Here is a 13,004-nt window from a genome sequence, read left to right as displayed (position 1 = left end):
GCGTACATGGAGGCAGAGGAGACAGCCGCCCACGTCATTCTTAAATGACCAGAGCAGAGCCATCAGCATCAGAGCGCTCCACTTCATTGTTATTATTGGCACTAGATGCACACCATTCTGTAATGCACTAGACACTGACTGAGAGACAGGCGGTCCCAGTGCGCTTACCCGCTTGACAGAAAGGGATAGCAATATGCGGCAATCAAGGACGCTGTCTCCGCGCCCCTTTGGCCCGGCATTATTTGAAGGCCAACGTAATTTTTGTACGGTCGTATGTTCATACGCCTCTTTGCCGCGACGCACTTTGGGGATAGTTGGTAAAAGTTTATGGTCGTATGTATGTACGCCTATATAGCGTGACACTATTTCGTGGTTCGCACTGTCACGTGAGAGAAGTATGTACGTACGCCTTTATACTCCGATGAATATTGGGGACTGAATGAAAATATCACTTATACGCCTTCAGTACGCCTTTTTGGAACGACATTAAATGATGACTGTCAGTTATAAGCCAAATGATTTTTTAATTATTTAATTAACTAATTGTTATGATAAAATTATGAAAAAAAATGTGATTACGTATTGTTACAAGACGAATACGATGCCGTTAAAAACGAAAAATGGCATTTTTGCGTATACGCCCCTTTGGCCTGAAGCCCTCGATATATTTCGGTTTATTTTATACTCCAAATATAGGACTCGGTTGTGTTTTTAGATAACGACTTCGTATTATTAGATTGCCCAATTAGAAATGAAATAATTAACAAAGAACGAAAAAATACCGTTTTCGTTCCCATACAAAAAATACCGGTTTCCGATCCCTGATAGAAAATGAGCAATTTGTCACAATAAAATGGGCAATTTGTCACAATAAATAAAAACAAGAATTCGAATTTTTCTAAATTTACGTTTTTTAATAACATCAATAAAGGATAAAAATAATGTACCATTCCATTCCTTACATTTTATTTAAAAAAAAAATGTATAACAACTATGTACATAAACGCCATATTTCCATATAATATCGCACTTTCCATATTTTCGATACATCGAAACGGCTTCAGAGCAATGTCTGATGACCTGTACCCCTAGTGTAAATAAATTCGATTTCGAAACGTGACGTACGCATTTGCGTTTAATCTCATTTTGTATTGGATTTAGAAAGAGCGCGCCAAGCGGGACGTTTTGGATACTCAAAATCCTATACAAAATGAGACTTAACGCAAACGCGTTCGTCACGTTATGATGTCGATTAAATTTACACTAGGGGTACTGGTCATTAAAAGAAACTAGCTTGATTTAAACCACGAAAATTGTAACATTATAAAATCGCGCTGTGGCAAGAAAAAATAATGTACAAAGCAAGATTGCGATATTGGCTGCGTGCAAAGCGGGTTGTGGGGGAAGCAGAAACGATTGCAGCGCTTGATGTGGCCAAAAACGGCAAGTCCGGCAGTTCAATCAATTCCCATGCTTCTCAGTTATTTTTGTAGTTTCCAGCTTTAAAATCGTACTAACGATCAAGGCTCGGGAACCGGTTAAACTTCCAAACCGATATCATGTACTTGGAGCAAAACCTTTTAATTTGCTTCCGTTCGTTAAACCCTTATTATTAAACCGGTTTTTAGGAGAACATTTCCATAAAGTTCTTGTGAAATTAACCGGTTTGAGAACAATAAAAACCGGTTTCTACCTATATCGGTGTCTTTGTTTACGCGGCACAAGGGCCGGCCGTCTCGTCGCTCTCCTAATAAACCGGTTTATTCAGGTTACAATATATTTAAAACGTTCGCGTTCTTATGAATGTTCGAAGTAAATCCGAACTAAACTGGCATTTAGAGCCTTGCTTACGATACAAAATGGGTCACAGTAGCTGTTGTGTGGCAAACAGTAATAGTAAATTTTATATATTTTCAACACCGAGCTAGAAATTTGCCTTTTATATCATATAGTATTCCAGGCTTACCAACGTAACGGCTAAAAATTGTAAATAGTCTACGTCAACACGGAGTTTTGCTTGGATGTTTACATTGTACCGGGGCGTTAAACCAAAGGTGTAGCAGGAGAAAATAATTTTTAACATACAATTTATTGATTAAAACCTGTGAAGAAGGGTAAAGTTTTTATACTTGCAAGGATCATACGCATCTCCAGGAACACGAAGTGCGCCATCAAAACATAATGGAATATAAATTATTTCATTGTATTTGTAACGAAACAACGAAGAAAAAAACCGAATGATATAAAATACGCAGACGATTCTTACTTTTTTCAGTAAAGCCAAAACCAAGTGGTTTTACATTAAAAACGAAAAGATTCCGCACATTAAGTGTAATAATCTTTTGTTGCGCTCATTATACGATTATGACAACGCCTACAACGTTGCGAACGCTTAGCAACGGTGCCATCATGCACGGTCCCAAATCCAAAAGGTCATGCTTCAAGCATTGAACTACAACAAATAAAATCAGTGTGTGTGCGTGTCTGTGTGTGTGTGTGTGTGTGTGTGTGTGTGTGTGTGTGTGTGTGTGTGTGTGCGTGTTAAATACACAAAGCAAAAAAAGCCAAAGAATCATTGAATGGATTATGTGTTAAATGTGTAAAGTCTAGACGAATTTATAGTGCTTCGAATATCAACTGTGAAAAGTTAACGTTTGACAATTTAATTACTAAAGCAGAGACGCTTTCCAGATAGATTTTCGTTCATTGGCTCCTGTTTCTATCTCTAACTGCTAAGTTCTGCCGCCAGAGTGCAGTACTAGCACCTTTCATAGACCATAGAGTAACTTATACTGTGCCTTGAACTGTTTTTTGATAAGTTTTCACAGATAATTAAATGTGACATTGATGCATCAAGGCCGTTTGTTTACAAATGCCCTACTGGGAAACGCGATAATCGAAATTTAGTTATCTGCCTCTTCATCGCTCGAATATGCAAGAGTGATAGAGAGGTTAGATAACGAAATTTCTATTTTCATGTTTCGCGGGACCCTCAAATTGTGATGGATTGTGGTAGTGGCGCCCCCTATGCAGAGTTTCGCGTAATATGCCCAATTATATCGCTGTCCCACCCATAATGCCGGTTCTCAATGTCACATGTGCAATAAAGACAGCAACAGTTGGGGCAATTTATACGAAAATCTGTTTGGAAAGCGTCATACAAAATATATGGATGATGTAGTATTTTGTATGGAGTCACTATATGACGGCACCGGTATCCTAGGAAACCAGAGCTTTACCATCCATAACCATGAACAAGCGTTAGTAAAAACCGCGTGCACCCAATGAAAACTTATAATTACCGTTAATGTATACGGAGTCTCCCATCATGGGTTCATGGGGCTTTGAATTCAGGGTTCGATTCTAATCCAACCACCGACACCAACCCCGAAACGGGAATAAAAATTCCATAGAAACATCGATATTTGATCAGCCAAAATGTATGAAATAGTAAAAAAAAATGGGGTTGGTCCCATAATAAAAGTAGCTCGATTTAGAGAGTAGAAACATGTCCCGCATTTAAAGCCCCATGGTGGGACACATCCTGTAAGACAGATACATACCCATTATTCATCTCGAGGAACCTGTGGTCCATACCCCCGTGGATGATCTAAAATTTAAATTGATACTTGATATTATAACAAGCAATAAGTGCAAGTTCATACATTTTGTTACTAAACAGAAGTAAGAACGCTGAAGTATATTGCGCAACGAGGGGGGGTTAAGTGAAATTTTGGATACAGCCGCAGGCTGGAGGGAATTAAAGACCCGAATTTGCTATATTCTTAACCCCGGAGTTACAAACAATGTTTTTCAATTATTTTGAGATTATTTACAGAAACCACGCAATAATTCATACAGAAACCAAGCAAAAAAACGTTATTTTGGTGTTACTTTGATGGACAAAATATAACGTTTTTCGCGTGATTTCTGTATGAAACATAGTTTTTCTATCAATTTAGCGCAAACTAATAGTCGAAAGTAGATAGATGCGCACATATTTATGTAGTAATAGTGTATAATGACTTCATAAAACGCAATCGTTTTTTCTATGGAAATCAGACCACCTTAAGTGATTCTTGCACTTAGAATACCACTAAATACGCTCGTATGTACTCGTATTATTTTCTTTCTGTGCTGGTGTGAACAGTTGTTGGTAAACCAAATAAAAAAAATACTCCAAACCGTGGTAATGTTTTTTTTAATACCACGCCGGTGGCAAGCATACGGCCCGTCTGATGGTAAGCAGTCACCGTGGCCTATGGACGCCTGCAACTCCAGAGGTGAAATGTGGGACTGACAGAGTGTTTTTTTTTTTATATACACCGTGTTTTTATTGAATTCGGTTAACTTCGGGGTATCTCTAAGTACGTTTGACTAAAACTAAATGTCGCATATAGCGTTGTTGTAACACGGGCATTACATTTAACTCAACCAAACTTCGAAGTTCGAACATCGATCGTCCGAGACAGTACTTACGTTTAGTAGGAAATGTAGGTATGAACTCGCACTAAACACTAATCAATAAGTAAACAGGCCCTAAGGCAAGTGTACACGCTCGTAAGGGCCTTATAAGATAAAAAATAATGATTGATTATCTCCGAAATGGGAGTTAATTAGAATATCAGTGTCTTTGAGAAAGTAACTTAATTTAAGCTCAGGAATGCACCCTCGAAATTGACGCAAATAAAGAAAAACACGGTGTATACTACGTCGGTGGCAAACAAGCATACGGCCCGCCTGATGGTAAGCAGTCTCCGTAGCCTATGTACGCCTGCAACTCTCTGCACTACGGAGTAACATGCGCGTTGCCGACCCTAAACCCCCCCTCGTTGAGCTATGTTGGTGTACTTACGTCCGAAATGGACGACGGTGGTTTGCGAGCGGCGAACCGTCCCACGGCCGCGGTTGGCATCAACGGCGTGCTGCGACCGGATTGACTGCGGAAAAAATATTAAATATATAATAAACTTTCAGGTTACAATTTCAATTAATGACGACCGGTTTGGCCTAGTGGGTAGTGACCCTGCCTATGAAGGTGATGGTCCCGGGTTCAAATCCTGGTAAGGGCATATATTCGTGAGACGAGCATGGATATTTGTTCCTGAGTCATCGGTGTTTCCTATGTATTTAAGTATTTATAAATATTTATATATTATATATATCGTTGTCTAAGTACCCTCAACACAAGCCTTATTGAGCTTACTGTGGGACTTAGTCAATTTGTGTAATAATGTCGTATAATATTTATTTATTTATTTAATTAAGTCGTTATGTTGTAAATATTCTAGCTGTGTATCTTTTCCTATGTAACAATAGGGTACTTGACTGTATTTAATAATTATTTACAGTACATATGGTGATACTTTATCGCACTAGTGCGAAAATTAGCATATTACGTTACTGTGTCGAACATTTAAAGGGCCATATGTACTGTAAAACGTTGTACGATACATGTGCGAATAGGTAATTCGCAACTCGTGTCGATTTAAAACACTCCCTTCGGTCGTGTTTTTAATTTATCGCCACTCGTTTCAAATTTCCTATTTTTCGCACTTGTATCGTAATATACTATTACAGGACATATGGTGCTACTTTATCGCACTAGTGCGAAAATTATCATATTACGTTACTGTGTCGAACATTTAAAGGGCCATATGTACTGTAAAACGTTGTACGATACATGTGCGAATAGGTAATTCGCAACTCGTGTACATATGGTGCTACTTTATCGCACAAGTGCGAAAAATAGGAAATTCGAAACGAGTGGCGATAAATTCAAACACGACCGAAGGGAGTGTTTTACATCGACACGAGTTGCGAATGTATCGTACAACGTTTTACAGTACATATAGCCCTTTAAATATTCGACACAGTAACGTAATATGCTAATTTTCGCACTAGTGCTATAAAGTAGCACCATATGTACTGTAAAATAAATAAATTTACACCATGCACGAAATAAAGCACCTCAGCATTAATAGAGAAACGTAGACAGCAGTTATTTTTAGACACTATTTCTATTTTATTAATCGTATAGAACTATAAAGAGTAAGTAACTTGACCGTGACGTCATTTGCTAGTGTTTCATATAAATTCTATATTGGCAAATCGTTTTGACGGTTCGAAAAAAGAAGCTGATTTGACTAATAGTCAAATATCCTGTAGGGGATATTACGCAAAGCTCTGCGTAGCGGGCGCCACTAGTACATACTGAGGGCCTGCCGTGAAACACGAAACTCGTAGTTTCATTATCTACTACTCTTGCATGTTCGAGCAATAGAGGCAGATATCGAAATTTCGATTTTCACGTTTCGCGGTAGACCGCTGTAAACAAACAGCCTTTATGTCATAGTGAAAAGTTCTCAAAAAATCTGTTGTGTGTATAAGTTACTCTATGGTTCAGAATATGTGATAGTGCTGCTCTCTGGCGGCAGAACATTGCAGTAATACTCCCTATTTGTTCACTCTATGTTTTTTTATGTCTTTCTTCTTCTTGTCTGTTACTTTCTGTGATTCTTCTCACTTGATGGTCTCATCGGAAGATCAGCGCTGGAAGCCACCAGCAACATGAGATGAGGCCATTTAGTGGCACTTTATACTTTCTATGTTTTTGTTATATTATGTAATTTGTGTTGTATAAAATAATTCTGTGCCGGTGTATCTAGAAACGGGGCACTCCAGAATGATGTGGTAGATGGTGTGGTCTGAGTGCCCACAGTTACAGGCGGGAGAGGCGCTCCAGCCCCAGTTGTACCAGTGGTGGCCACAGTTGCCAAATCCTATTTTTAGGCGGTTAAGAGCGGACCACACTCGGCGGGATTCCTTGAAGCCTGCTGGGGGTAATCGCAGAACATGTTGTGCCCCAACATAACGTGGGATAAGGGCAGAAAGATGAGTTTCACTAGTCACTGCGCGCTTGATATCCACCGAGTTATCGACCAATGAAACTGAGCTATAAGGCTAGTTGACTGCGCGCCGGTGAAACGCCACTAAAGTTGCCTACACTGAAAAATTATTTTACTAAATACAAAATGTGAGGAATAGTTACCTGGCATCACATGCTGTATGGAAGAATGCAGGCGAGATGGCAAAGTTGTTGCTCTGCCGGATGAGGTGGTCAATCCCGTAATTTTTTGCCAGGAAGGTTTCCATCTTGGATGATGGGCCGTCCACCGCCAGGTCTTGAGCCCGGCTGTTGGTATCCTAAAATTGATACCAAATTGAAACATGACTGTTATTTAAGACCAAACACAGAATATGCAAATAATCAACATTTTAATGTTTTTTTTTTAAGAAAATTCTACTTTGCAGTAGATACCTACAATCCGAAGAATAAAACGTTAAACAATTTATTAATCAGAATTTATTTAAAAAAGGCATTTTTTTCACAGTCTCTCATCGAAAAATCCTTGACGCTTTTCCACTACAGAGTAATCTTGACATTATTTCTACAAAATTTGTGTATAGCGTTTCTTGGCTTGCTGTTGTCGGACATTGTTTTCGGACCGTACGGGCGAGTTCATCCCATGAAAGCTCGACCAGGTTAAGGCCTGGTGATTATGGTGGACAAATCATGTTTTTTAACCACCTTGCTGTGTAACCTCCACAGATCTTTACCGAATGTTTGAGATCGTTGTCTTCTTGCAAAAGAAATGGGTTATCGATCAATCGTGTTCTTGAGAATGAAACTAAAGATTGAGTTAGGTTTTAAACCTTTTTGACGGTAGTATATTTCAAGAGTGATGCGGTGCTGTCGCCATATTCAATTCGTTTGGCCGGTACTGAATAAGCTTCTCAGATAACCTTTTGAGAAAGGATGCCACGAAGCGGACATTTTATTGATTTATCCCGTGGTGTATAATTTCACAATACTTTTTTGTGAAGCGGACATTTTACGAAGCGGAAGTTTCACGACGCGGAAGGAAGGAAAAGGTAGTTTATATAGCCCACCTGCAACATGAAATCAAACAGCTTCTTGCCGTTACCGCACCGCTGGCGCGCGCCGCTGACGTAGAAGTCCAACACGCACAGGGGCTCCATCTCGCGGACCTTTTCGCGCTCGTCGAAAAGGTAAAGATGTTTATAGGCCACCTTTAGGAAGCCTATAAGCTCGCCGTGGCCGCTGAAACGAAGGAAGAAATAGTATGAAAGCGAGTGGATGTTCGAGCGGGGCGTGCACGAACATTTCAGCCGCCATACCATCGGGCACTGTTAACTGTCCATAGGTGGAGCTTATTACAAAAGGCATAAGGTCTACCGATGGATAGTTAAGAGTGTTGCTGTTTGTACAATTGAAGTTACACTAGTGTTGGTTAAGACTAGAGTCCTTTGAGTCCTCTGCTTTGAAACTCGACTCAGTTTTTCATACTCTTAAGAATAAACTTGAGTTCCTTTTAACTTGTTAGAGACCAGAGCCTTTCGTAGAGACTTGAATCCTTTTCACGGAACTTTGCAAAATTTGGAAATGCATTGTCTTTAAGTAATATTCGTGGATTAAGTATACAAATCATACGGTTACTTTATTTAGGTAAAACCTATAAAACTGCTGACGGAGTCTTCATTCGGACGCTCGAGTCCATTTGAGTTGCTCAAACACGACTTAAAGGACTCGCCTCGGGACTTAAGACTCGGAAGTTTTTTTAGGTGCCGAGTCTCGTAAAAACGAGTCGAGTTCTTCAAATTCAGACTCAAAAGACCTGAGTTCCAACCAACACCAAGTTACGGTCTCATTCTAAAACGACATTCTGCAATGACTTGAACATTCAAGTAACATATGTGAACAAGGTTGTACCAAGGGTCCTTTTCGAAATTAAAGCCGTTTGAACTTTATGAACAACTATAATAATCTCCAAAACAAATCTCACAAACAAGATATAAAAATACACACTTGATATTCTAAGGCAAACAGTCGTTAGCTAGTTTGAGCAGGTGACAGCGCCATCTCTCGGTGCATTTGGAAACCAACCACCACGATATGTGTGATTAAAGTTATGAATTGGACAATATGTGTATGTCTAATTTTGGTTTTGTTTCCTAGAAATTGTTATAATAACAAATTGGAGTGAATAAATTTGACATTTAAACATCTACTCGCTCAATTTTCATAGCAACGAAGACTTAGTAACAAACAGTATCCCTAGTCTAAAGGAGGATGGGCAGATTTGTATAGACTATGGCGTAGAAACCAATAATGACAAGCCATATATCATTGGAAAGATATTTTTATATTCTACAACTTTTTGTATGGCGGAAAATCTTGTATAGCTGTGTAAAAAAAGTTAAGACATGATAAAGAAAACATTCCATCAACTAGATTATTTTTATTGTTATAGGGAGAATCAATTTTTTAGCAACACTCGTTGCCATGGTTACGATTAGTTGTCCAGGGGACAAAAGTTCATTGAAATACTGATTTTATGGTACTTAAATGTATTAAACTTGCGTTTTTGTGGTCGTTATAACCAATGTCCATAATGGGCCCCCTACTAAAGCATGTTAATAGAACGGCATACAACGTCTCTTCAAACAAACTGTGCCACTGTTGTCCCTTGGACAACGGGACAGGATAACAAAACAAAAAAGTTGATTCACCCTATAGCGTTTTAGTTCTATACAACGGTTTTTAAGCGTTTTACAAAAATACATATAAGAAAACAACCGAATATCGATATACCAATTGAACGGCAAGAACACCTAAAGGTATCGCTTGTTGTCGTACTCTGGACGCCAAGAACGACTTTAGGCGTTATGGCGTATGCTGTCACAGTCATGTCACAGTAACATTTTTTATTTATTAATAAATATATAAGGCATTCAAAGGGTTCAACAATCTACTACTATTTAAGCAAAGGTTCGTCAATTACGACTATTATGAGCTGTGTTAAGTGCCCAGTTATTTTGTAGTTCATCCATGATCAATTAACATGTAGTCAATATTGCATTAGATCACGAAGTCAGATAATAAAGCCAAAGGCCAAGAACTCTCAAGAAAGTAACCAGCGACAGTTTACAGAAACCGATAAGAAAACCAGAATATTAGGTATGACGGAAAAGTGCAAAATCCATTTAAATATCCGGAACCGGAATGACGCAAAAAAACATATGAAAGTAAGTATAAAAATCAAAAACATGACACAAAATAATCGACAGTAAATAATCTGTAAAGAGATACATAATCTGTAAAAAAAATAATCTGTAAAGAGATACATGAACTTATTATAGAAAAAAGCGGCCAAGTGCGAGTCGGACTCGCCCATGAAGGGTTCCGTACCATTTATGACGTATTAAAAAAACTACTTACTACATCTCGTTCAAGCCAATTTTTGGTGAAAGTTTGCATGGTAATGTGTATCATATATTTTTTTTTTATTTTTCATGCTGTTATTTTAGAAGTTACAGGGGAGGGGGGACACTTTTTTCACTTTGGAAGTGTCTCTCGCGCAAACTATTCAGTTTAGAAAAAAAATGATATTAGAAACCTCAATATCATTTTTGAAGACCTATCCCCCACGCGTATGGGTTTGATGAAGTAAGTATGGGGAACCCCCAAAATTTATTGTTTAATTTCTATTTTTGTGTAAAAAATCCTAATGCGGTTCATAGAATACATCTACTTACCAGACAGACGGACATGACGAATCTATAAGGGTTCCGTTTTTTGCCATTTGGCTACGGAACCCTAAAAACGTACACAGTAACGTTTCAACTCATACATCAATAACTTTTTCACACAAAGATTTGGGACTACCTGCCATAGTAAAAGTTTTAGAACTTAGAATAAGCTATCCATTGGCATATGGCTAGTTATTATTGGTCATTAGGCCAATTTGCCCACTCTCATCTCTCATTTATTCGATAGCGAGACGTGACGTACGCGTTTGCGTCAAGTCTCATTTTGTATGGGATTTTGAGTATCCAAAACGTCCCGCTTGGCGCGCTGTTTCTAAATCCCGTACAAAATGAGACTTAACGCAAAAGCGTACGTCACGTCACACTATCAAATAAATATACGGTGTTCGGGATTCTTCGGAAGTCCTCACCTCCGCTGAGAGGACAACGGCCAACGCTGCAAGACCAGAAAACGACACTGACGCGCTCGCACGTACTTGCGTCTTTCATAATTTTGATTAAAAATATGTAATTAATTTACTACTACGATTAAAACAAATCATCTAAAACATTTTTTAATTGAAAAAAAAACCATCAACCACTAGGGGTTCAGTAATATGTTATGTAAATGTTTACGCCAAGTTTTATGTAAGTTAAGCATGCTGTTTTAAATATTGGCGGCGGTTTTGCTGTGATTCTTATACAAATGCATATAGATCGTGTCATTCACGAAGACGCGTGCCTTGACTCGTATGGTCATGTCATTAAATGTTTTTGACGAATCTGCGCGTCATCATGACACGAACTATAGGGAGCGTGCATGAACTGTAGGAGGCAGCACAGGAGCCGTCAGATTTTTGGCGCGAGGCGTAAATGTGATGTTTTTAGTTCCGATGTAGCCCACAAGATGGCAGAACCTACTATGCACAAGAAAACACGTGACGTGTACATGTGCTTGTTTATGGTTCCGATTCAGGCCACAAGATGGCAGACCCTCCAACGCGCAGCGAGCCGCCTCAGTGCATGCCTTAACGTAGGAAAAATGACAATGCGTTTGTCGCGGCTTTAAACGCACGCGTTAGCCGCTAAAACCAATATGTTTTCACATTTGTCTGTTGTTTTGTGTGGTGACTCATCAGAGCGGCAATCGGTTTGATATAGTTAATATGGTTGCGTTCACATTTGTCTGTAGTGTCGTGATGTACGCTGCGTGCAAATGTATAGGCGGCTTGCGGCTTAACGCTGCGGTTTTCGCACAAAATAACTGAGCGCTTAAGCCCTTAGTGTAAGACCTAAGTGGACGCTCGAAGCGGAGCGTTCGGCGGGGCGTGCAGCGTGGCGTCGGGCTCACGAGTGATGTGAGCAGCGTGCACTAAGGCCGCTCCTATACGTTTGTTTGACATGCACGCCGCACGCCCCGCTACACGCCCAACTTGAGCGTCCACTCAGGCCTTACACTTACGCTCGACGCTACGTTACTCGCTCCGCTGATCGCTCGCCATTGAGGCCGTACACTTAGTTCGCTTAGCTATATCGCAAAATATTCTTTACAGTTAGTGCTTTTAATGAAAGTATTAAATGAAGTAACTGATGGGAAACTTAATTTCAATATTATGACACAAAGTTTACTGAGGTGAAACGATCCTTTTTTTGTCTAAGCAGCGCATACTTGCCCATAGTCTGACATGAAAACAGTAATTCTCTACCAAACAGCCGAACAGACAGGAAAGTGAACATGACTGCAATTGTTTTCGCTTGGCTAATTATACCAACTTAATCTTAAGCATAATACACAATATCTTTGCTCCTTAAGCGTCCTTCATTGAACATCTCGGTGCAAATATCGCTGACCGCGGGAACAGATCACCAAGTGTCGTAATGGGTGACTTAGATAAAAAAACACAATTTCAATAATAAGAGCTACAAGCATGTGCATCCGTTATCTCGGCATGATCACCAGTGAATGAGTGAGTCAGTGACGAAATCGGTGAATTTACAAGCGTTCATTTAACTTGCCCTGTTAGTATGTATGGGACAAATGTTGCAAGTTAAATTTGACGCACTTTCCGTTGAAGCTGAAAATTCGCATACATATTTGAGTCGGGTGACAATGCAATATTATGGTACCATCAAGCTGATCTGATGATGGAGACAGGAGGTAGCCATAGTAACTCTGTGATAAAACAACGCAACCTAATTGTGTTTGGGATTTTTAGAATTATCTCGATGAGTATTAGTTGCCTGTGGAAAAAAAGTACAGTCAGCGATGAAAGCGTGTACCAAAAATGATTTTTTTGCCAATAACTTATTTAGATATCTGCAATAGAATTAAAGCATAAAAGCTGAGCAATTGAAACTTTTTATGCTTAATATGCCCACTATTGACGTCATAT

General features: G+C 39.2%; 1 protein-coding gene across 4 annotated transcripts in view; it reads right to left on the bottom strand.

The window, feature by feature from the left end:
- The window catches only part of LOC133526599 (alpha-tubulin N-acetyltransferase 1-like), a 77,342-nt gene that overhangs the window by 43,244 nt on the left and 21,094 nt on the right, over nucleotides 1-13,004 (bottom strand). For all 4 annotated transcript variants that reach the window (XM_061863291.1, XM_061863295.1, XM_061863300.1 and 1 more), the window contains exons 3-6: nucleotides 7,954-8,125; nucleotides 7,052-7,206; nucleotides 4,856-4,940; nucleotides 3,564-3,610 (exon numbers count right to left, since the gene is read on the bottom strand). In XM_061863291.1, the coding sequence (XP_061719275.1) occupies nucleotides 3,564-3,610; nucleotides 4,856-4,940; nucleotides 7,052-7,206; nucleotides 7,954-8,125 (459 nt within the window). The remainder of the gene's footprint in view (nucleotides 1-3,563; nucleotides 3,611-4,855; nucleotides 4,941-7,051; nucleotides 7,207-7,953; nucleotides 8,126-13,004) is intronic.

The sequence above is a fragment of the Cydia pomonella genome, chromosome 1 (genome assembly GCF_033807575.1).
Source record: "Cydia pomonella isolate Wapato2018A chromosome 1, ilCydPomo1, whole genome shotgun sequence".
In the NCBI taxonomy this organism is placed as follows: Eukaryota; Metazoa; Arthropoda; class Insecta; order Lepidoptera; family Tortricidae; genus Cydia; species Cydia pomonella.
The sequence above is the reverse complement of the archived record's forward strand: the minus strand, read 5'-3'. Positions and strand labels throughout refer to the sequence as shown.